At 39.1% G+C, this 23,091-nt stretch overlaps 1 protein-coding gene across 2 annotated transcripts in view; it reads right to left on the bottom strand.

The window, feature by feature from the left end:
- The window catches only part of LOC131780473 (uncharacterized), a 38,656-nt gene that overhangs the window by 10,577 nt on the left and 4,988 nt on the right, over positions 1–23,091 (bottom strand). Inside the window, exons 7-47 of one of the 2 annotated variants that reach the window (XM_059097078.2) lie at positions 22,822–22,950; positions 22,314–22,399; positions 21,167–21,233; positions 21,002–21,046; positions 20,330–20,469; positions 19,424–19,643; positions 18,839–18,936; positions 18,125–18,202; positions 17,284–17,317; positions 16,698–16,801; positions 16,440–16,521; positions 15,623–15,736; positions 15,271–15,339; positions 14,824–14,955; positions 14,391–14,442; positions 14,062–14,122; positions 13,459–13,549; positions 12,812–12,949; positions 12,449–12,601; positions 12,246–12,305; positions 11,667–11,818; positions 11,115–11,208; positions 10,784–10,834; positions 10,436–10,536; positions 9,820–9,982; positions 9,531–9,628; positions 9,160–9,226; positions 8,639–8,694; positions 8,095–8,169; positions 7,512–7,596; positions 7,063–7,125; positions 6,765–6,903; positions 6,315–6,379; positions 5,925–6,038; positions 5,244–5,296; positions 4,690–4,788; positions 3,574–3,663; positions 1,202–1,615; positions 629–692; positions 395–490; positions 109–246 (exon numbers count right to left, since the gene is read on the bottom strand). In XM_059097078.2, the coding sequence (XP_058953061.2) occupies positions 109–246; positions 395–490; positions 629–692; positions 1,202–1,615; positions 3,574–3,663; positions 4,690–4,788; positions 5,244–5,296; positions 5,925–6,038; positions 6,315–6,379; positions 6,765–6,903; positions 7,063–7,125; positions 7,512–7,596; positions 8,095–8,169; positions 8,639–8,694; positions 9,160–9,226; positions 9,531–9,628; positions 9,820–9,982; positions 10,436–10,536; positions 10,784–10,834; positions 11,115–11,208; positions 11,667–11,818; positions 12,246–12,305; positions 12,449–12,601; positions 12,812–12,949; positions 13,459–13,549; positions 14,062–14,122; positions 14,391–14,442; positions 14,824–14,955; positions 15,271–15,339; positions 15,623–15,736; positions 16,440–16,521; positions 16,698–16,801; positions 17,284–17,317; positions 18,125–18,202; positions 18,839–18,936; positions 19,424–19,643; positions 20,330–20,469; positions 21,002–21,046; positions 21,167–21,233; positions 22,314–22,399; positions 22,822–22,950 (4,230 nt within the window). Of the gene's footprint in view, positions 1–108; positions 247–394; positions 491–628; positions 693–1,201; positions 1,616–3,573; positions 3,664–4,689; positions 4,789–5,243; positions 5,297–5,924; positions 6,039–6,314; positions 6,380–6,764; positions 6,904–7,062; positions 7,126–7,511; positions 7,597–8,094; positions 8,170–8,638; positions 8,695–9,159; positions 9,227–9,530; positions 9,629–9,819; positions 9,983–10,435; positions 10,537–10,783; positions 10,835–11,114; positions 11,209–11,666; positions 11,819–12,245; positions 12,306–12,448; positions 12,602–12,811; positions 12,950–13,458; positions 13,550–14,061; positions 14,123–14,390; positions 14,443–14,823; positions 14,956–15,270; positions 15,340–15,622; positions 15,737–16,439; positions 16,522–16,697; positions 16,802–17,283; positions 17,318–18,124; positions 18,203–18,838; positions 18,937–19,423; positions 19,644–20,329; positions 20,470–21,001; positions 21,047–21,166; positions 21,234–21,710; positions 21,841–22,313; positions 22,400–22,821; positions 22,951–23,091 lie in introns of those variants that run through there. The other variant, XM_059097079.2, reaches the window with a different exon arrangement.

Below are 23,091 nucleotides of genomic sequence, written 5' to 3'. Positions count from 1 at the left end.
CCAACTTAAAGAGAACATTAAGCATAATCATACAACTAACCACTAAAAGAAGCGTAGAACATATTCTAAGCCAAGACAAGTGGTGAACACAGGGAATTATTAACTTACCGGTCTCTTCCACAGATCAGTCGGCAGTGTTGCGTCATCTCTTCCTCTCTCAGACACGACCAACGTGTGCTCACGGGATATCCTCCTGATGACGTCATAAATCATGGTGCACTCTAAGTTCTCCAGTAAACGAATGAGCTGCAAAACGGGCCAAAAAGAAAACACAATAATAGCGACAAACAGTTAACCGTTATTCCTAGAGTAACCTTCAAGGAATTTTTGTTATAAAGTTTCACCATATTGAATGAGGCAGTCTAGATCAGTTCCAACAAAAATCAGGACAAACCTGTTTGACTTTCAGCTCCATCTCTGTTGCACCAGGGGGAGAGGACAAAGGTTCATCGTCGTTCACCAACGCACCAAGGGCGGCGTACTCTTGGCCCTGTTGGTGGAAGGTTGAGATAACAATTCAATAGAAAAAAAGATAAACAATGCACTCATTTGTGGCAACAGACGATAACGTCTTCCTTCTTTGTTAGGTTTAGGGTCAATATTTGTAGACTAATATTTCTAATCCTACCTGGCCCATTTTAACAGCAACTTGTTGGTACACTGGCTGCAGGATTTCGATCTTATACACTTTGCTGAAAAATGACGAGAAACGCCAATTTAGCTCAGGTTCGCAATAGGGCCGTATAACACCAGTAACAAAACTTCTCAAGTTTACTGCGGTTTTAGAGGCAGGAGGCATAGCAGTTAACTATTACGCAACATATAGAAGCCGCTTTTTTCACTGAGCGACTGGAACACAGGAGGAAGTGTGGCCGAGTTGCTAGGACACTGAACATGTAATCTAGTGGTCCCGGGTCCAATACCCTCCACACCGCTACGCACTGAATTTGTTCTTGGTTCTCCCGAGTTCAACTCCTTTGCTGCATTTTGTGTGTAGTCAACTTGCCTGCCTCTTGCAAGTTGGGATTTTAAACAGTATTCACTACTCAATTCGAATCAGCCCTAAAAGCTTCATTAGGGGAGCGGTCAATTCAGTGCACCCACATACATACAAACATACATAAATATTTACAACGCATTAACATCAGTTGGTCTGAAACACGTTTTAGTGAAAGGAAATAAACAGATATAGATGGCTTACCACATGGTTCTGTAGAGCCTAGAAGTCGCTATCTCGTTGACTCCAAGCTTCCGACATCCCCAGTCAGTTTTTAGAAGTTCCAAACGGGAACACACCAACAGAAACAAATTTATCAGTTTCACGGCTGCTTGGGGATTGGTGCTGAATGATACCACTCCCTTGGGGATGTCTCCATAGGGACCAGTCTCTACAGGAACAGAGGTTTTGCCACCTTCATCTTCATTACTGTCTTGCTTGTCGCCATGACGGCTCGGAGGTCTTCGGGAAGTGCTCGTGCTCGGTCTAGAACGCTGCCCTGTGGAGCCGGAGGCTGCCGAATCGTCTGGTTGTTGTGAAAATAATTCGGGAAGGCCGTTTTGAAGAACATCTTCCAGAAGCAGGGATACGCCAAGGATTTCACCATTGACGACATGTCTGCGTCACAGGAAACCAAATCGTTATTATGCTATAAATCTTCCAGTCAAAGAGTGATTGTTTTCTACTGAAACAGTTTGCCACATGGGCGGGTTTTAATTGTCGCCTTAATGTTGAGAGAAATAAATGAATAGCCTTTGCGAATTTGGAAAAGCTAACGTTCCATAAGAGCACAGAGGAAAATAATGGTTTCTTATGTACTTCATATCATGGGAACAAAGCTTCGAATCCCTTTTGAATCATATTTGCCAAATGGGTGAAATTTACGGATCCATTTTGTTAATATTAAAATAAATAAGCACAGAATATGGTATTTTGGGTAATTCTAATTCAATATTTTGTTGATTTAGGGCTTCCAGCTTCCAAATGCTAAAGCAAAAAGAATTCATTTGCCAAATCATGACCATACACTTAACAAGGATGACTTTCAGAAATCACTGTTTTTTCAAAATACTATCTTTCATAAGAAATGACATGCGACCTCCCAGAGACAATCTGCATTTACAACTTATAACTAGGGACTTTAAGAAAACCACGACGGCGAAGGCAATGAGATCGTTGCAAAAAAAAAAAAAAAAAGATCTAATCAGCAGAACAATAGCAGAACACGTGCGTTTTAAATATTTGTAAATTTCTTAGCCATCCCATACAGATCTAAAACGTAAAATCGCCAACTTAGGTCCCGTCCACACGTATCCGGATAAATTTGAAAACGGATAAATATTTATCCGTTTTCAAATTTATTCGCGTCCGCACGTTGCCGTTTGTGAATCGTTTTTGGTGTCCACACGTAAACGCAAAAACGATTTGAAAACGATGACGTCGTCTACTGAGCATGCTCTTTAGAGCAAAACATGTGCCCCCAGTCTCGCGTATCCTGAGCCTGAATCCTCTTGGCTGTGCTCTTGGGCTTCTCAAACTTATCAACAGTGTTCGCATGGCCAGAAATCCGTGACGGCATGGCCGCCACGCACACGCATCGATGTCGAACTCGGTCTTAGGTTACAAACGAGTCGCAAAATCACTACAAGGAAAACAGTGTACTTTCAGCTAACCTTCTTTTAATAATTGCCGGCTCCTGTGTTACAACCGCCAGAGGAGACAAGTTCTTCCAGATCGCAAAATAAAGTGGATTATATGTACAACCTTTCGCTGCGTGCTCTATGTGCATTTGCGTGTGTTAAAGCGGTTCCCGAAGCAATTTTTGTTGGACGTAGAAATCCTCGCACTCCGCCATACATTTTCTTAATAACTGTCCAAAGGTAGCATAAATTGTCCAAAATCACCCCACTTCGCGGGTTCACAGGAATGTTCTTCCAGATCGAACTGATTTGTTCACATGCTAAACTTCATTTATAGTGCAAAATTAGGAGCCATTGAAGCCACTAAATCGGTTCCAAACTTGGTGGAAAAACAGCCCTGTTTCCTTTGCCGAAACTAGAGCTTGTTTATTCGCCATGTTTTTATTAATGGTCGATCGGCCGAGAGCACGCGTTGGACTAGGTTTGAATTGTTACGTCATATTTTCAAATCGTTTTTAAATTTATCCGGATAAGGCGTCCACATGGAGACGTTTAGCCAGCGTTTTCAAATTTATCCACTCTGGAGAGCGTTTTCAAATTTATCCGTTTTCGGTGTGTGAAAACGCCGTTTACGTGTGGACGGAACCCGTAACCGTATAAATATTTATCCGTTTTCAAATTTATCCGGATACGTGTGGACGGGGCCTTATACGTCCTCTTAGCAAGGAAACTTCGACATCAATTTAGTCACGTTTTTACTTGGAACCCAACCCTACATCCACATGTTATGCCGAAGTGAAGATGTCGTACCGTCAGAAACGTTGAACGCATCGAGCGTCTGGCGAAAGTCTTAGTGGAAAATAAATTAAGTTTATTCAGCAACGTTTTACCACACGTGGCCGTAGTGACATCGCAAACTCCCTACAAACAACTAACCTGTCCACATCACGTAATCCAGCTAAACACAGCTGCATATTCTCCCCAATGAGGTCCCATTGCCAGTACATCATCGGGAAAGGACCGTACCTGAAATAAAATTGCTTACAACTTGATACTGGAAGGATTGCTAAACATCATTCTGATCATTCTATAATATAGTACATTTATTTGACCGAATCGCGGACCCATCTCAACAAGAATAAATGGGTAAATTTTCAGAGAAATGTTGTGCTTCGTCGGTGGGGGAATTAAAAGATAATTTTGTTTAATTAAGTTAGTTCATAATGCAGACTGGCCCCCGTAAAGTGTTACTTATGCTGAAGATTCCTTCGTCAGAGGGAATCTCGCTAAGAGTTCGCAGCATTTCAGTGTCAGAACATTCTACGGGTACTCAGAATTTCTGGGTTCGATCCTAATTGCGAACTCCCGTGAAAAATGGGTTTAGAAATTTTTTTTTTATATACATCGAGTATTCCATATCTGTAGTTGCTAGTTTGACTGCAATGGCAAGCAAACCAAAATTAACTCTAGCTTTAACCACCCGTTTTCGCCCTTCGCGAAAGTTAGTAGAGTTTTCTTTGAGTTTTCATTGAATCACTTTGCTAAGAGTGCCTTCCAATTGAGTGTCGTAAAACCAAATCCAAAGCAATCACAATGGCTACTAGAAGAAAGGAACTCAAAGTAAAAAACAAACAAACTGCCAAAAGCGCGGGAAAACGCAGGCGACAAATTCTTGATTTGTTTAAGTGTTGCATCTGATTGGTAGAGAGAGTAGCGCGAGTTTTCTAATCCAACCACGGAGCGAAGTAAAAAAACCAACAAACCCTCGGATTATATTCTACATTCAATAGGAAATTCCTCTATTCTGCGTGCTTTTTGCCGCAACAAACATCTTAACAGAGGTTCTATTTTTCCTCTCAGTCCTCAGGTTTGTTTCTTTGCATCAAGGCTTGGTACATAAATCTTGCATCTTTCATAAGAGAAACTGCAAAGATTAATGCGAAGAAAGGACTCCTCTTGGAGCAAATATCCATTGTATTTAATCATTTTCCGACAGAATCTCGACAAAGGGATTTTTGAAAACAATAAACCCAAGTGCAATGCATCACTAACCTTTCTAGGAAGGCTCTCCAAGGATACAAACTTCGTGCCAGAGTCTCTTTTGCTTCTAACGGTTCAGGTAACGAGATCTGCGCATTATAGATGCATGGTCTACGAGAAAAGAACAGCAAATTAAAGAACAGTGCATATAAAGGCGATATTCAGCAAATGGAATGTTTTTGGTTTTCTTCTTAGAATTATTTTTCGCCAGTATTAGAAGCCATAAAGATAGCGACGAGGGGGGGAGGGGGGAGGGCGGGAAACCAACATCTTGACCAGTAAGCCAGTAAGGAGATCACGGTCACCGTGGCAATTACCACGACAAACCGGTGGATACTTAACCAAAAGTTTGGAGAAGGGGAGTTAGGAAAAGCAAGTAAAGTCGAGAAGCAAATTGAACACAATTCCTCTGCAAACCTCCCTTAGGTCCGCCACATCTCATTGATGAAACCGGTATATTGACATGAAAATTTCATTGAGCCTTATTCTTCTCCTCTTTGAAACCTCTATTTATAAGCTGTTAAGAGGAAAATCAATCTACTACACAAATCAATCTACTATCATACCTGGGGAGATTGCTGAGGTTTTGAAGAGCGAACTCCATGTTATCTGTAATACTCTGAGAGGCGAAATAGAGACAATCATGGTGTTAGCGCGGTCTGATGATGAAAAGGCAAATGTGAACTGCTTACAGTCACGTGAAAAGCACGTTTCGACTGAATGCTAAAAAAAAAAAACAAACAAACAAATGGACAAAAAAAGTCAAATCCAAAGTGATAACAATGGTCTATCGCATCGAAGGAAAGTATCACTAATTGGCAATAAAAACCCAAATGGATTTCACGTAAACAGCCTTGTAAGAGATAAAGAGACAAAAACTAGAGACTCAGGACAAGTCAGGGCAACTTGTAAGCCAGCTTTGGAATCATCGGACCACCAGAAGGTGACTGAGCATTTTCAATTGCATGAAAAAAGAAATCCGGAAATATTTTAGAATTGCTTTTTCGCATGTATGCTGTGTGATTGGTTTAAAGAAATGCGCATCGCCATTTTTACCAATTATATACAAGACGTGAAACAATCACGAATTTGTGTGTTTTCCACGGTGTACAGCCTTTGATGCTGGCTTTGTATATTTACTTCGAGTTTGACATGGCTCTTCGTGATAGTAACATATGTAAGGGTTTTAATTATCCTATGAGATTGCTTTGGTTGTAAAACGCTATCTATGCTTCTTTTCCACTTACTTTATAGGCAGCTTCGTTTCCAGTAGAAAGGAAAGTGTCCCGCACTGAGTGACTGATGGAAATGTCGAACTCCAAAAACATATTATCACGGCGTTTGGCAAGGAAGTCTGCAACCTTCAACAAAACGAAGAACAACATTGGGGCTTTAAGAAACAGGTGATTAAATTTTGTAAGAATAAACTCTGAATTGGCTGACCAGTTCTCTCAAGGTAAGCCTTCACCCCCAAAAACCACGATCAATAAATTCTTTCTACCTCCAATATCGATAAAGCGAAAAGCAGGTAAGTGAAGAGACGCAAAGCTTTAAGATTGACACTAAATTCTCAGAACTAAAAATGTACGAAATGTATGGGAGACAGTAAGAAGAATTGTCTAAACTAATTCGTGTACCTCTTGAGGATCGTGTGGGTTTTCCAGATGGTTGATTTGTTTCTGAATCTCACGTAACTCAGCACCTGGATTAATAAGTGAAGAGATAAATATGATGAAGCATATTTTCAGCGAGTAGTGTCAAAAGTATTCAATCTCTAAACCTTGCACAGTCTAAACGTAAGAGGGACCTGGATTTTCGTCCGCGTGCGCTTACGAAAAAAAAACTAAAACTACCATTACCTTAAGGACTTCGTTACAAAGAGATTTGCGACAATTTGGTTGTGCAGTAATGTAGAGAGCTGGTAATGCAGATAGCACAGATAGAGCGCTTTTTCATCGATTGTCAACAAACCAATACCACAGATTCATACTCCGAACAAAAAAGCCAATTGCGACAAAGGTAGAGGTAAACCACATCCCATTGAGATGAAGGCTACTTAAAAGGCTTTCTCTAAGCTGTATACTCACCAATGCCCTCAGTGCCTCCCCAGTCAGCTGTCACCCCTGAAAATTCCAGCTTCTGCGATCCAAGTCGGGCATGCGAGCTGCCAAGGCGGGCATGCGCACAAAGGTACTGACAGATGTCGTGAAGCGATGAAATAAGTTGCTATAACAAGAATAAAATAGACACCGCATTTAGATCATGAATGCATCTTTGTTCACAAGTGTTCTAAATATAGAACTAAAAGACTCTGAGGGGAAAGTGAAGTTGGTTTATTGGTGAAAAAATAAACACAGGATCATTTTGATGACAGGAACAACTCACCAGCATCACTTTGAGAGCTGCGTTTCTTTGATCTCCTTTCATTTTAGAAAACATCCTTGTTACCTGAAAATTAAAAAAAAGTAAGAACATGATTTGAGAGCGCTCATCGATTGAATTTCGTCAAACAAAAGCTTAAGTCATCGCAACAGCCAATCAGAAGAAAGGAAAATATCTTTAACAGCCAATGAGAACTCAAAGTATGACCAGGCCAACTTCCCAAAGCGCAGGAAAACGCAGGTGACCAAGTCGCTTTTTGAACCAATTAAAGAGAGAAGTGCAGCAAAACCGATGCGATCTCTGATTGATTTCGACACTCAATTGAGACAATTGTTGAGCTCTTAGCAAGGTGGTTCATATTCCATAAGGTGTAAGGTTATCAATGGTAAAATGCTGATAAGTAACTTATTTTACGCCTTCCGCTCATCACCTATTGAATATTCTTCCTTTACCTCGGTGTAATGAGGAATAAACCACAGGTTAAGTAAACTTTTGCCATCGGACGACAGCAGCCTTCGAGGCCTGGGTCTGAATTGCCTGAGAAAAAAGTAAGGCTTAAGGTGTGTACGTAGAGATTTAATCTTTAAAAAAATAAATACAGCGTGCTGTTTGTGAAAATTTTTTCATGTGTGTTGCACGATGATAAACACAATAGCCTCTATTTTGTGCAAAATATGCACGGATATTTGTCCGCGGACATTATCTGTTCCAAGAAGCGAACAGTTTTCCGAGAGCGAAGCTTTAGGAAAACTGTGAGCTGAAATACTGGCTTTCGACATTCCATCGCTCTACCTCTTTGACATGCACTTAATGAGACATTTTCTCGTTTTCCAAGAACCTGAGATTTATGACTCCCTCGAAAGCAAAATCGCTCTCCCTAATATAATTTGCTTATTCAAAGAAAGCCCTCGAGAATACAATATTAAGACCTTCCAATAAGAAAAAGTTAAAAAAAAAACACGAACAAAATCAGAGAGAAAAAAAAGATAGGTGGAACACAGCAAAAGGGAAAAACAGCAAGTGAATGTAACGTACTTGGGATCAGAAACTAAGTTATCATCTTCTTCAGTCTTCTTCTCATCTTCCTCGCCAATAACAAAATGAGCATCTCTAAGAAACAAACAAAGAAGAGGATCTAATGACGGTTCTTACCCGGCCAAGGTACGATAAGTTTGGGGCGGGAGAAAACAACACTGGGTCGAGTACACGATGTCGAAGCTTTGCTGGGGAAAAAAGAAAGAAAACTCGACCCAGTTCTTATGACTCGCGTATCCGCTGACCAATGTAGACTGGCTCTAATCCCATAAATCCCTCGTATAACTACACCTCTTCCAACAAAATGTAAAGGAGCCAGCGTGGCAGGATTGTTATTACGCTGGTCTCAGGATCAGGCGGCCCGGTTTCAAGCCCACCCTCCTGCTAACCACAAGATTGGTTCTACTTGATCAAGCGTTGTTCATGGCCGCGCTTCGTTTAATATTACTAAGCATGCTGAGCTTTTTTAAGGTTCTTTCCTTGTCTGAAATTTTAAACTGTTACATAAGGTGTGATGGACTGAACAATGAATTCTCACACGTACCTTGTGGTTGGAAAGTCAGCCATAAGATTTAACAGACTTGCAGAATAAGCAATTATCTACAAGATACAGGAAAGCGTATTTAAGAAAAAAATTGAAAATACTGAAATAAAATGGCCTTACTCCTAAGTTTAACCTCAATTTTTTGCCTCGAATATTTGTGAGGATGACGAGTCTCCCCCAACCACGGCAGTTTTAAAAAGATTCAAAATACCACATAAATCACTAAGAAGTCTACAATCAGTCTTGAATATTAACCCTGTTTTATTAATTTTGGCTTGAAAAAGTCACTTCAGGAAATTTGAAAACCTTTTTTCTGAGAGCTTAATTTTCTTCAACAACACAATTGTAACATTGATATGATAGGGTAAGCACCAAAATGGGGATAATAAACGAAAGAGATCGAAGTTGTAAGGAATATTAACATGAATTACGGGCGGCCACCAGACATTGTGTGGCTCAGCCAGTGTCTTAGTATTTCAATACGATTTGGCACATGGAAATTTGCAGGACAGAACAGCTACCTGAGACTGCAGGGAATACTGGGACACTCTCTTGTGAAGGTTTTCGCAGAAATCCGTGACTAATTTTCTGAAGCAAAGAAGCGTCGGAATAAAGTAAACAAATAATCTAGGAATGAATGAATGAATAAAGCGGGTAATTTTCTAAAGAAACTGTGGTGCTGCGTAGGTGGGGAATATTTTAAGATAATTTGGTTTTAACAACTGAGTTGATGATGTAAATTGGCCATCGTGAAGAGTTTTCTTAACCTGGCGTTTTGAGCGTTAGTTCTTCGTCTGTGATTAATGTGTTCAGTTCGGAACAAATTCCACCTCCAACTGGTTTATTGATCTCTTTTACAAATTTGCTTCCACAACTGACTTAAGAAACTCACCTTTTCAGCTTGATAACCTCATCGATGTTCTTCATGACTGTTCCCAATTGTTCCTTTTTGTGTATATAGTCATTTAACATTTTATCTCTCAAAAACGTCTGGAAAAACAAAACGCTGTTTTATTCTTTGGAAATTTTATATTTGACAGATTACAAAAATGTAGCGTGATTTCTAATTGATAAACGAAAGTCCAGCGGGAAAAAGCAATATTTTGGAAGAATCAAACATTGTGCTGAAAAAGAGAAAACAAGAATTTATATAAAAGATGTTTTCCTATTTTGCAACACACCTTCTCCAACTGCACCGATACAAACACCTCCTGAAGCTTACGTTCAAACTCACGGTCCAGTCTCTTGGTGGAGAATGGTGCAAGATGAGCAGACGTTCCCTCGCCTGAACTAGGCCGACTGGCAAAGGAAGTGTCATGCGAGGAGCCTGGGGACAATCCAGCGCTGAAAGCGAATCAAATTTCAAGAGAATCAGGTTACCGCTTGGGAGGACAAAATTTTGCATTTGTTCAGGCTTTGTTTAATTCATTCATGTAAGTAGATCAGAAGCGACATTTCAGTCATTTTATCGCACCCTATAGGGCCCGGCGTTTCCAAAATGGCCACATTAAAATCAAAGTTCTCAAAAAAAAAAAAAACCAATGATTAAAATGAAAGAATAATTTAGATGCTTCAAATACTTAGCTTGTACTTTGCCCTTCGCTATTGTTTTACAAAAAAAGAACTTATTTTCTCGAAACTGCGATGGAGGTCCTCGAAACGTTCTTCGAGCGGCTCGATCCTCGATCCTCAATAGTTTCGAGAATGAATTTCCCTTGGGGTTTGCAACGTCAAAAAAAGCACTTCAATGTCATTTTTCATCTTGCAGTTTAATTGACTTAACCTCTGGACAAATACCTTTTCTCGGTTTCTGCTTCCTTCGCTTTTGCAGCTTTGATGATTTTTGAACAGCCGTCAAGTTGAAGAATGGATGCAATGATAAGGTTTTTGTGAACAACCTACAGGCAAAGCAAAAAGTCAGATACTCAAGGTGTCCAAAGTAATTATAAGAGATCAAATCATCCAACCGAAAATCACATGATATAAAAAAAAGTAAAACGAATTGAGCACTATTGATAAATTTACAAGTATGCATGGAGGTGGAGGTATCCATCCAAAGCTTGTATTGAAAGAGAGAGAATTTGCGAAAATAAACCGTTTCGTATAATCGATCGATATTTGATAAGGTTGATCAATTGTACTGACCTGAGCCATTAGGATCGTTTGTAACTTTTCCACGCCTGTTCCTGACATAATCTGCAACGGAGGGATTCTGATCACATATACGATTGATAATGGTTATAGGACCGAGAAGAGTCCAATTCGGTCTGTAATCATGTGAGCGATTAACAAAATCGAATAAAAGCGAAGCCGAAGTTCGATCTGTTAATAACGAGCATCATTTCAGACAGCTTTTGACGCCTGTAGATAGTCTTATAAAGTATGCACCTCGACCTCGTTCACATCCTAAAGACCTTTGTTTAGTGCAATCTTTATACAATTATACACTGGGTTGTTCGATGTGTTATAAACATACCTGCAACACTCCTTCTCTTGTGCGAAAGCTGAACGTGCCCAAATGCTTTTCATCCAGTTCTTGAATGGCCAGAGGAGTATATGCTGGTGTGTATCTGAAAAAAAAGTGCGAAACCCAGATAGAGTGAGACATGGGGAAGAAAAATGAAAACCAGAATAACACGGTATAAACATATTCAATTGTGGACATTGGGAAACGATCCTTCATGGTAAAAACCAAAAAGTGTCTTTCTGATGTTTTCCTTTCTACCGATTGGCCGTTGTGGTTGTAAAGTTATTCGGATGTAGAACAAGAAGGCAGAAACAGTTTTACGACTGTATTGTTTATTCAACGCACACACACACAGGTCGAAAAGCTGAAGCGGAAAGCATGGTCTGCCGGTTACCATGGCATTAGTGACGTAACATAGACCGGAAATGAATTAACGATTACATCTATATCGTTACAGTGGTTACTTAAGTTTTGGTCTCGGGACACTTAGAAAAGAAAAGCTCTGAATAGAGCCGAATAGACTTAACCAGAACAACAACAAAGGAAAAGGGTTGTTATCACCTGTCTACCCTACTATCATCTTCTTGTACCACGGTAATGAGAACATTTTGTATCTCAGCATCTGGTTTTGCCTGTGCAAAGTCAAACGACACGGCACGAAGAAACGCATGGTATTCATCAAATCCAATCTCTTTGGCTTGTCGCTTGTATGCCTGTGGAAACACAAATGTTGTTAACTCTTTTGAGGTGAGCATCACCGAATTTAGCATGAGTAAATTTCTAACTTGGCGCAAGTCTCTAAGAGATGGGAGTGTCTAACTGTGATGCAGAATGTCATGCGCGTAGATCCTGCCATTTTTACACTGGTGAAACTGTCCTGTGAAACTCAACCTTCCATGGACAAATATCCCATTTACAAGATAGTAGCAATAGTCCAAGTCGCTTCATAATACTGAAACTGGGATAAGTTCTGGCTTGAGAGGATTTGCATATACTTGCCTCTCCTGGGATTTGGGCAAGGCGATTGCATGGCCTATGGCCATGATCCATACTAATGTAGGTAAATCAGAGGATTGCTGTCGCGATAGGGTGTTAAACAGAGAAAGACTTCCTGAGTAATCGTCCAGGAAACACACTTACCTTCGTGACTACATCTGTTTCCTGGGCAGCAGTTATGAGCCTGTGTCTTAAAGTTATAACCTGAAACATTCAAAGGAAAATATGAGCCGCTTACTCTACCATTTGTAAAGTTCCTCACACCGCAAAAAAGGTAAAAACAAAAGTTATTTATTTAGTTATCTATTTTTTGGGTATGTACCCGTTTAAGACATCGCACTGCTTACCTCCAACAGTTTTGACCAGGTTTCCGTGAGTACCTTTTGTTTTTCCTTAACAGACTTTCGTCCACCCTTTTTGGAATTGAAAGCTTGGTTTACCAGGGACTGTGCAACTTCACAAACAAAGATAGGATCTTCCACGAATACTTCAGAAAAGAGCTGAGATGAAAGAACAACATTGAGGTGTTAGATATTAATTTTTAACGTTTACTGACAATCGGTTCAATTTGTCATAGTGAAAGTACCAGACTAAAAGAAATTATGACAGAAATTGCGATAGGAGCTTCAACGATCAACCTTTTATATAAAATGTTATCAATGAAGCGTTCACAGTGGCCCATCCCCTTGTTTTAAGGCTGTGGTACTCACGTCTTTCTGTGTCTGAAGTGCAAATGAGTGGCCAGTTGGTTCCTGACTGTCCCATTCCTTTTGTGCTACTTCATATAAGCGACGTTCAAGTGATATCATCTCTCCTGTACTTTTTGGTTTGTGTATCTGGATAAACATCTAATAAGAGGCGAAAATCACGTTGAGAAACTGGGAAAATACCATGATCACTTACGAGATAAAAGTCCACATTAAAAAAATTCATATTAGGTTAAAATAACATAAAATGAAAATGCATGAAGAAATAAATAGATAAGTCGGTAGATAAGTAACTAAATAGATAAATAAGTGAACGAAATGTCAGGGTGTAAGGATGCTTACTTGATAATATCGATAAAATTGAAAGTGCTGAAGATGCTTGCTGAGCAAAAATTACCTTGGCGGCTTAGTTTCTTTACCCTTTTTTAACCAAACTAACAGCCAACAGTTTTACAAAGTCGTGTTGTAAGAGGATCTTCCATGATATTCACGATTTAAAGGTTTTTGATGACTTGCTTCCGAGTGCAATTCACAGATGCATGAGCAAGTGAGTTTAATTTTTTTTTTGTTTTTAAGGCACAGCCTAGTACTCAAAAAATCCACCAAGAAATACTTAATGCAAGTTACAAAAATAAGGAAAAAATGCATACCTTCAAAGCGCTCTGCAATGCCTCGTATACTCTGCTGGCTAGACCAAGGGATGGATGGAATTCCAACATGTAGACGTATCTAAGGGCGGGTCTGTGACAAAAATCAATTCATAGTAAAGTTTTAATACATGCTTGCGTCATCAGGAAATAGAATAAATTTAAGACCACAAGGTTTAAGCTTAATACGAAAATATATTTATTATATGGCTGTAAAAAAAATTCACCATTGGCGCTAAAGTTTGGCTTTTTCGTACGTTTGTGTTTTTTTAAGGCTAGCGACAGTCCCTCTTCAAAGGCTTCTGTATTGCAAAAGCGATGTGGTTAGGGAGAGAGCACCTGTGATCGAGGAAAATCGCAACAAATTGGCCTGTTCAAATCAGATTAACAAATAGATTTCATGTTGCTTCGCGTCAGTTCAGTAATAGATCCCAGATTACCTCAACTGTGGTAAGGACAAAAAAGTGGCATACGAGGCACAGCTGAGTGCGTCACTGATCTTCTTACCACTTCTGGTGACCCACGGCAACTTGGAATCTATTTATTTTTTATCATACCAAAGCAAAATGTTAAAATGGCTTTAGATATCTGTATCAGTTTCCTTACCGACTGGTGTTCACTGCAATATGCTGTTGAGGAATGATCCGATGGGGAAGACCAAACAATGCTGTAGGAGTTACATTAAATAAAAAGATTATGGTTTCATCAAAATCATTCTATTAAGTCAAAAATTTATATTTCCTCTTTTGCCGGCTTGTAAAATGCTTCTTTTTAAGTATCATAAAATTTTCATAAAACGTGTCCCTGTTTCATTACACCAAGTATAATTAGGTGCAGAAGAAATAAATGCATTCCCCTGTCAAATAATAGCATGATCTGCGAAAAGCTTGTTAAAATAATCAAGTTCTAATATCAAATAATTATTTTCAACTTACTAGAATTATCTTCCCTTGAAACTTTCTGAATGTACTCTCGCTCATCGTCAATCTGAAATTGAAGAAAAAAATTGAATGATCTCTCTGTGAGTTCGTTTGCAAATCAAAGTTAACGTGAATGTTATACATGTAAAATTTTTAAGATTTTGTTTGGTAGTTACAGACTTTACACACTAACATAGGTATCTATATTGTCATCTTTACATTTTTTGGTACAGACAAGGAGAATTTGTTAGACAATCAGGAGCTTCTAAAATAGGTGATCATTTACCTCATTCTCATGACTTTCACAGTATCAAGGGTGATAAAGTGAGGATAAATTATAAGCCAATCACTCTAACAAAAGCTCTAACTGTTGGAACAAGTTAATGCCTTTTAACTGGAGGTGCCCCCCGAATAAATGTGTGCCAAAATACATGTTTCCATACTACACCTGTTTGTCAAGAATTGACTTGATTAAGTTGCAATGAAGTCGCAGACAGACACATTCAGCTCGATATGTCTTCACAAAGTAGTCAGCAGAAAAATCGTATCTTGGTCTCGAGTGCATCACATTAACCATAATCTGAGATGGAAAAATAATGAGAATCAAATGGGCTATGCTACAGTTCGTCCAACTTGAAAAATTTATCACCTACAAATTTCCCGCCGTAACCCTTATCAGCGCCCCTGCAGGTACCAGCTATGGACATCAATATGTCTTTTTTATCAAATTGGGAAGAAAACTTCCAAGGAAATTAAAAAAAACTATTAAACAATTATAAAAAAAGAAAAATGGACACAAACAAACAAAAGACATTCAAACCTAGGTGGAAATAAATACTCAAAACTTTGAGGGATCTTTGATAAAAAATTTTCAATCATTTCGACTTCGACAAACCTGAGCGAGCCGTTTTTTCTCTTTTGGGTCAAAGACATGATGATAAGCCTCCAGATAACAGTCTAACAGCTGGAAAAACAAAACGAATAAATAAATAAAAAATTAAAAGAACATAAAAAGATATCCTCAAACTTTAATTTCAATTTATGAACTGTGGTATTATAGGTTCTCGCTCACTAAAAAAAGCTCAAAGACAAAGGCAAGGAATTGAATTCAAGCCAATCCACCACTTTGGGTCCAGCGCAATATCCATGAGGCTGACATCTCCCCCTACTGAATGACGTAAAACCCGCCCTTTGCACCGCCAGGAAATACCACAGATATATGGAAAGTATCTAGTCAGGACATTTACCTGTCTCTTGTTTTCCAAATATGCAGCTTCATTTGTCCATAAATCCAAAAGAACAGCAAATCTGTCCACTTGCTGATGACCATACGCTGCCAGATCAATGTGATCTCCCTGAAACTGATATAAGCACAAAATATACTGTCAAGTCTACCCGGTTATAGGGTATTACGGTCTTATAATACTCGTGGCAAATCCAATTTTTACCTACCGCGAGTTAGGCGCATTGATGGAAAACAGCGCCTTTTATATCAAGGATATAAGCACAAAATATACTGTCAAGTCTACCCGGTTATAGGGTATTACGGTCTTATAATACTCGTGGCAAATCCAATTTTTACCTACCGTGAGTTAGGCGCATTGATGGAAAACAGCGCCTTTTATATCAAGGACTGGGAGAATGGAACAGTCTTGACAAGTCAATACGTGACATGAGGTCACTTTTAATTTTTAAGCAAGCCTTGAAGACCGCAATTTATTAACTCATTTTATAATGTAATTTTATTGAACATTTTAATATTGTATTTTTAACCATTTTTAACCTTTCAAATTTAACATTTTTCTTTTTTTTTGGCAGGGCCTCACTGAATAACACCTTTGATGATGTGAGCTCCCTAGATAAATAACATTATTATTATTATTATTACAGTAATAGTAATCTAGAAACATAATCAATGTATCATTCTGTGTTGAACAAGAGATTATAGACACGCAAAGAGTGACCGCTTTTTTTCCACCACGCCAAAAATAATGATCAAAGCGTTGAAATGCAACGGGGACATTTAGACGAAGGCTAAATGGTGGAATGATCAATATCACTAACCTTTGAATTTTTGGGAAGCCTCAAATCTTTGTCTTTCTGAAGGAAATGGGTGGCCACAAGCAAAAGTTCAGTCTCCAGCTCCCTGTAGTAAAGTATCAAACCATTAAACGTCCACAAAAAAACAAACAAAAAACATATAAGCTTGTGTAAACTTTGCTTGTCGTTTGTCGCGTTATTTACACTCTTTTTTAAGAGGAAAAAAAATTTGGAACAAGCCGTGCGTCATCATTCGCTGGTGTTAAAGGAAAATGCACTTACTTGAAGGCTGCAAGCGCCGTATCATACAAGATGTAGTAGCCTCTTTGGTCCTGAATATGCACCCGACCTTCTTCAGTTGTAATGAAGTCATCATGATTTTCGACCTGGAAAAGGTTGAACACAGGCTTAAATTGTTAAAACGCCCGAGGCGCAAAAAGAAAGGCATTATGTCATAGATTCCCAATCATTTCTTAAACGGCTATTTCTCTCCACTTTCAGTGATTTCTTAACATCACACTGCTACGTGTATGACCCGCCAACATTCATACGGTCAACTATTCGTTGGGTTTTTTTATTTTGTTTTGTTTTTTTTTTTGACGTTCGTCTCCTTAACTCTTTATTCCCTAAAAGTGACCGGAATCTAAGTTCTCCTTACAGCATCATAGCTGAATCAACCATAAAGGTTATGAGAATACGGAAAATCATCACAGAACCAAAGAAGTTAAATGCTGTGATTGTCAAACATATTCTCCTTGTCAGTACCATATGAAAAGTAAAGAAAACAGTGTGGAGAAAAAGAATTTTAATATTAGGGTGTTAAGAATTAACGCATTCGCTAGTCTGGCTTAAGCACAAAAACACTCACCTCTGAAAACTCCATGAATTCAGACTGTTCAACCCTTTAAAGGAATAAAATAGAAATAAAAAGCTGCATCAGCAACAGAGCCTATTTGAAAGCAAAACCAGAGTATTCATGCAAGAAAATTGTAACAAAGTTAAATATAGCCAGGAGCAAATAAAAGTTGGACTAAAATAAATAAATTGCCTGATGCGGGGGAAATAAAGAAACGTTTCTTTTCTCCTATCAATTTCTTTTTTTCAGAATCAGTGAAATCAAAGCATACTAGCCACAATACAGATAAAAGTCTCAAAAGTTTTACCGATGCAGCTGTACCTTCTCACAATCTAATAAGACATGTTCCCTACCGTAACTCAACACTAAGATGTCATGAAGTCAAGTCAAGAAGTCATGTCAAGATGTCAGATACCATTCGTTCTGACGAAGTGCTCGAAACTTCGGCTTTGAAACTCATAACGGTGGCCAATTTACGTTATCAACTCAGTTGAGATACCAAATTACCTTGTTATACTCTCCCACCGACGCAGCGCCACAATTTCTCAAGAAACCTACCCCCTTAAACCCTTTAAATCCTAACAGTGATTAGCAACTAATTTCTCCCTACAATATCAGCCCTGAATCACACATTAAGGTCATGAGAATAAAGAGATAATCACCAACGAAAGAAGCTTTTGATCAGTAAACAAATTCTCCTTACCAGCACCTTAGGAAATGTATAAAGAACAGTATGGAGAATATGCTTACTGATGTTAAGGGTGTTAAGGGTTAATAAGATGTCATGTTCAGGATCTCAGGCTGCCTGAAAACATAAATTTAGCCGATGATATAACTACCTCTAAAATTTTACCTGTAATCAGCCGGAGTGTTGTGAATGTACTGATGTGATCCAACACCTGAAATTCCACCGCCATGGAACACTTGATGTCTGAAATGGTAATAAAATTTAACGTATAACCTATAAGGTTCCACGCACGCAATTCTTTAGGAAACTAAAATTACAGCTGACGTGTGTGAACGAAGAGCCGGCTGGGACATCATTTGGCCTTTCGGTCATCGCGGAGTTCGTTCAATACTTCATCACTGCGAGCCAAATATTTCTCCTCAAACCCTTCCCCTAGGGCAATAAATGCATCGTCATTAGGCACGTGATTTTCAACGTAAAGAAGTACATGTTGGTGAGGATGTCGAAGATGGATTCTCTACTCATTTATACTCAACGAAGAGAAAAAAGGACAGTGACAATGAAGCTAAGAAGTTGTGACTTGTCAATAATTTTTTCTTGGCAGCCCCACATTCAACTCCCTGGATGCTCTCAAAATCCCCCCCCCCCCAATCAGTTGGGGTCTTTATCCAATTTACGTCGATTTGACGCCGTAATTCCCTTATTTGATGAGCTTCGCCCCCGAAAACCTCATTGGGGAAGCGGTCGATCAATTTATGGTTGTGATGAACATACTGTAGAAAGGAGAGTTTTCAACATGACAGTGCTTTTCCTGATATTCATGCACACAAGCACACAAGTTTAACACATTACTCCCGTTTGATAGAACGGATGACTCACTTGGACGCCTTTTGTTTTCCTCCTTCCAGTGACAAGCCACCATCATTAATCGTTAACGTTCTCTCAGTTGACTTGAAGTAGTTGAGTATGCCAAGGCACTAAAAAATTACAATTCAAACGAAGCCTTGTACATTGTGAAAAAAATCTTTACCTTTTCTTAGTTGTTACAGACAGGTTACTGTCATTTAAATCATGTTCTCTACGGTTGAATATATTACAACCTTTCCTAAGGCTAACTAATTTGGACACGCATAGTGACAAAGACCCCCCCTCCATTTCCCGAAAATAGTGAAAAGGGCCATTTCCTACCGATCGTTAAAGATCCCTTCCTTTGAGGTATCTTAGAGGGAAAAGGGGCTTGCAGGTCCCTTGTGGATAAATCCCTTGGGCACGGTCATTGGAAAAGATCCCCCTCCCTTATCAATACTGAAATGGGGACCATTCATCACCCCTCAATTGAGATCCCTACGCCTAAGGTGCCTTAGAAGGACGTAGGCAATGTGGGCCCTTCGCGGTTTATTCATTTGGACACGCTTATTAAAAAAATATACTCTCGGCATTTATGAAATATGGACCATTTCTCACCGATCTCTGCAGATCCCTTAGCCTAAGGTGCCTCAGAAGGAGAAAGGACATGTAGGCGCCTTGAAGTTTACTGGCCTGAGTCTTAGCATCTTCGTCATCCAAGCCGAGAAGTTCCACCGCAGTACCAAGATCAAATTCACCAGTGGAGTTACTATTACCACCCATGTCGTCTTCACTGATTTTGGTGTCAAACTCCAGAACATCATCCTTGGAGCTCAAACTGTTCAGCAAATGAAAGAAGATGACAAGAGAAAAGCTATGAGTTCCACATACAGATGAGAAAATGGACATTTTTAGGTTGATTTGTTTGGACGCAAAACTTGCTAAATCTTGTCTAAGTGATGCTCTAGAGTATTCCGCGAGGTTTCCGGCTAAGCGCTAACTTTAAATCACTGGTAGTTTACAATTGGATATGTTTAAGTGGCTGGACGAATAATGTTTTCTCGTACAATACTTCTGCAATTTCAATAGATTCAAATTAAGAGCTTAATCGCCAAAATTTAGCATATGTAAACCTTTCATTCCCCGGAACACTCTCCTTTTTTTCGCCTATGTGTATTGACTAACCTACCTTAGCCGGTTTCTCGCCAACCGCAATTGAGTGTATACACTTGTTATTTCTAACAACAACAAAATCTTTTACCGGTGTTTGGCAGATCTGCTAATAACCCAATACTGTAAACACATTGGTGACCTGCGCCTTTTTTTGGGGAAATCTTTATGAAATTGTACAAAAATTTCCTCTTTGAAGGGTATAAAAAGTGCACACCCCGAAGCGTTGCTGACCAAACACCGATTCACGGGCGCCCGCAAGAAGACATATCTCACGCAGTGAGAAGATTCACTCAACTACCACGCTTAATGCAAGGGTCAAACACCTTAAAGGTTACGATATCAAAGATTTACCTCACAGAAGCATAGCTGAAGATACGTTTCCAAACTGCAGCCGTGTCATTCTCAGCGCGGTAAGTCGTCACAGACACTGCATGAGGTTTTGGCGGCTCCAAGACAGCTTTAGCATGTTCTTTTAATGATGATAGTATTCTCTAAAGAAGCAGTATATTCAAAATCAACAATTTTTTTTAAACGGTGTTAATAAAGAACTTAGCACCAAGCTACATATAGGGTCCTATATAACGCACCCAAAAAATTTAAGAGAAGCCAGCGGCTTTTCCACAAATATGGCCAGGAAACTTTCGAGATATTTTCTTTTCTTTAAGGGAGTTATCAGTTAGTCTTTGCTTTAAGTAAAGTTCTTATGCCAACATCAATAAAGAACTATCAGTCATTTACCAATTATGTGCACTGTACATCAGTCGCTCACAGTGGTTAAATATGAAATATGGTTATATTATGGCGGTATTTGGGGTCATCACAGAAATATGGTATTCATTTGAATTGCGATCATTCAACTTATGAGTAACTTTCTACATGTACTTGTATCGGCACAATGAGGTATATGATATATAGAAGGCAAATCTACCAGCAAGGTCAGGGATGAGAAATAAAACCACTGTCCTGTGAAAGCAGACGTCAATGCATTTCATTTCAAGTTATTTTTTGCACATTTCACCTCACCTGGCCATCTTGTACATGAAGGAAACGTGAATGAGCTCTAAGTAACTAAAAGGATAGGAGAGAAATATTATTACGTCAGAATCATTTGTTATTATCAGTATTAATTAAACTCAAAAAAAAATACACCACACAGTAGGTAAAACTGGAAAGGTTGCATCATATTACCTCATCGATGTTGCCTTTATGTTTCAGCTTTGTCATGGCCTTAACTTGAATTGAGGCCTGCTCTGGCCTACAGGAGGGCAAAGTAACACAACAGAGTTCACATAAGCCATTTATACATATTGGTAAAGCAAATACAAAGTAGCAGTGTTTTTCACGATGATAACGACAAGAAAATCTTGGCAATTCTAATTCGCTCATTAAATCTGCAGATTCTTGTCAGCTTTCTCAATACTAACATCACTATGAGGCCGGAACAAAGGTTTATTGGTAAATCTTCCTTGCCCATGTAAAACAATGCGACAAATAAGTAACCTTTGGGAACTCGATTTCAAATAACTAGATCTTGGAGCCATTTCCTAAAAGTCCCGGAAAAGAGTATTTCCAATTATTGATCATCAGCCACAGGTACATGCAATTACATCCATTACCTCGTTCCAGTAGTATCGAGCTTTAAGTTCACGAAAAAAACCCTAAAACTTCCAAAACTACACTTCGTAGAAAAATCACAAAACCAATTGTTCACGGCCAAGGGAGAAATTTTTACCTTGGTGCAAATTTTCACCGTTTGCCATTCTCTTATCTGCTCTCGCTTCTCTTAACCCTTTAAACCCCAAGCATGACCAGCGTCTGATTTCTCCTTACAATACCACCCCAGAATCACACATTATGGTCAGATGAATAAAGGAAATGATCACCACCTAAAAAAAGCGTGATTGCTAGACAAATTCTCCCTGTTAGCACCTTAGGAAATGTATAAAGAACAGTGCGGAGAATATGCATACTGATGGTGGGGTGTAAAGGGCTAACAAATTGAGTGAAAGGGGTTCTCGCTGTGGAGACAGTTAGACATCTTTTTTTTTTTTTTTTTTAATGTGTGTTAGATTTCAGGAAGACGAGTTACCACCAGAGGTTTCATGAAAAACGGTTTTCCGGCGGTCTACCGCTACCTGTAAAACCTTTAACTGCCGTCTGTTTAGTCTGCGGGCAAGCTCTCGTGTTTCAGTTACGCGGTACAGACCCCTCTGGGCACAACCGCCTATTACGCCATCGGCATCCTTTTATAGAAAATGTTATTAAAATCCCTGAACTACTGGTTGCTTGTGCGCAAGTCACATAATTTCCCATTACAAAAGCTGAGATGCAGTACCTAAGAGAATTAAAAGAGGTCCAGTTCGACTGCTGTTTGAAAGTGTGCAAGGCTCCTTCGCTTCTTATTTTGCTATCTCCAAACTCCTGTAAAACAAAAGGATATATCAAAGAGGAACAACTTCTGGACGAATAAATCGTTCCACTGCATCAGGTTGAAAGAAAATATTTCTATCTACGTTACTTCTTAAAAAAAAATGTGTCTATGTAACATTCAGTCAGGTCGATGTATTGAATTCAACATGACACTGTACATAAAGTCACTGCTGTATCACAACAAACTTTCCTATTCGGTTACGATTTGCATTTAGATTGCCTAGCTAGCGAGAGTTTGAGAATGTACCACACCATGGACACGCATTAACGTGTAAGTCAACAAAATTCATCAAAATCCTTCGACTAGAATGTTACTTTCTTTTCTAAGTTAAGCAACAAATATTTATCATTACAGGATCTTCGACGCCTTTGTAGCTTCCTACTAGACGCACAAGTGCATACATCTGACTGACCTCGATTGAAGCATCGTAAACGGGGAAAGTTCTCATTTGTTCTTGTTTGGAGAAAACTTTTTTGAATCTCCTGGAGACCATCGTAAAGAGATCCATTTCATCTGCATGAGTGTTGATTTGATTGATGTCCTGCAAACAAAGAGTTAAACTCGTGTAAATGATGACGAAAATTGTTTATCCCTTTCACTATCAAAGATTCCATTAGCAATTCTCCTCATTGTTCGCCGTGCAATTCTCAAGAAGTTAGTTCAGAAAATTTAGATCGATTGC

Source organism: Pocillopora verrucosa, chromosome 5 (assembly GCF_036669915.1).
Source record: "Pocillopora verrucosa isolate sample1 chromosome 5, ASM3666991v2, whole genome shotgun sequence".
Classification (NCBI taxonomy): domain Eukaryota; kingdom Metazoa; phylum Cnidaria; class Anthozoa; order Scleractinia; family Pocilloporidae; genus Pocillopora; species Pocillopora verrucosa.
The sequence above is the reverse complement of the archived record's forward strand: the minus strand, read 5'-3'. Positions and strand labels throughout refer to the sequence as shown.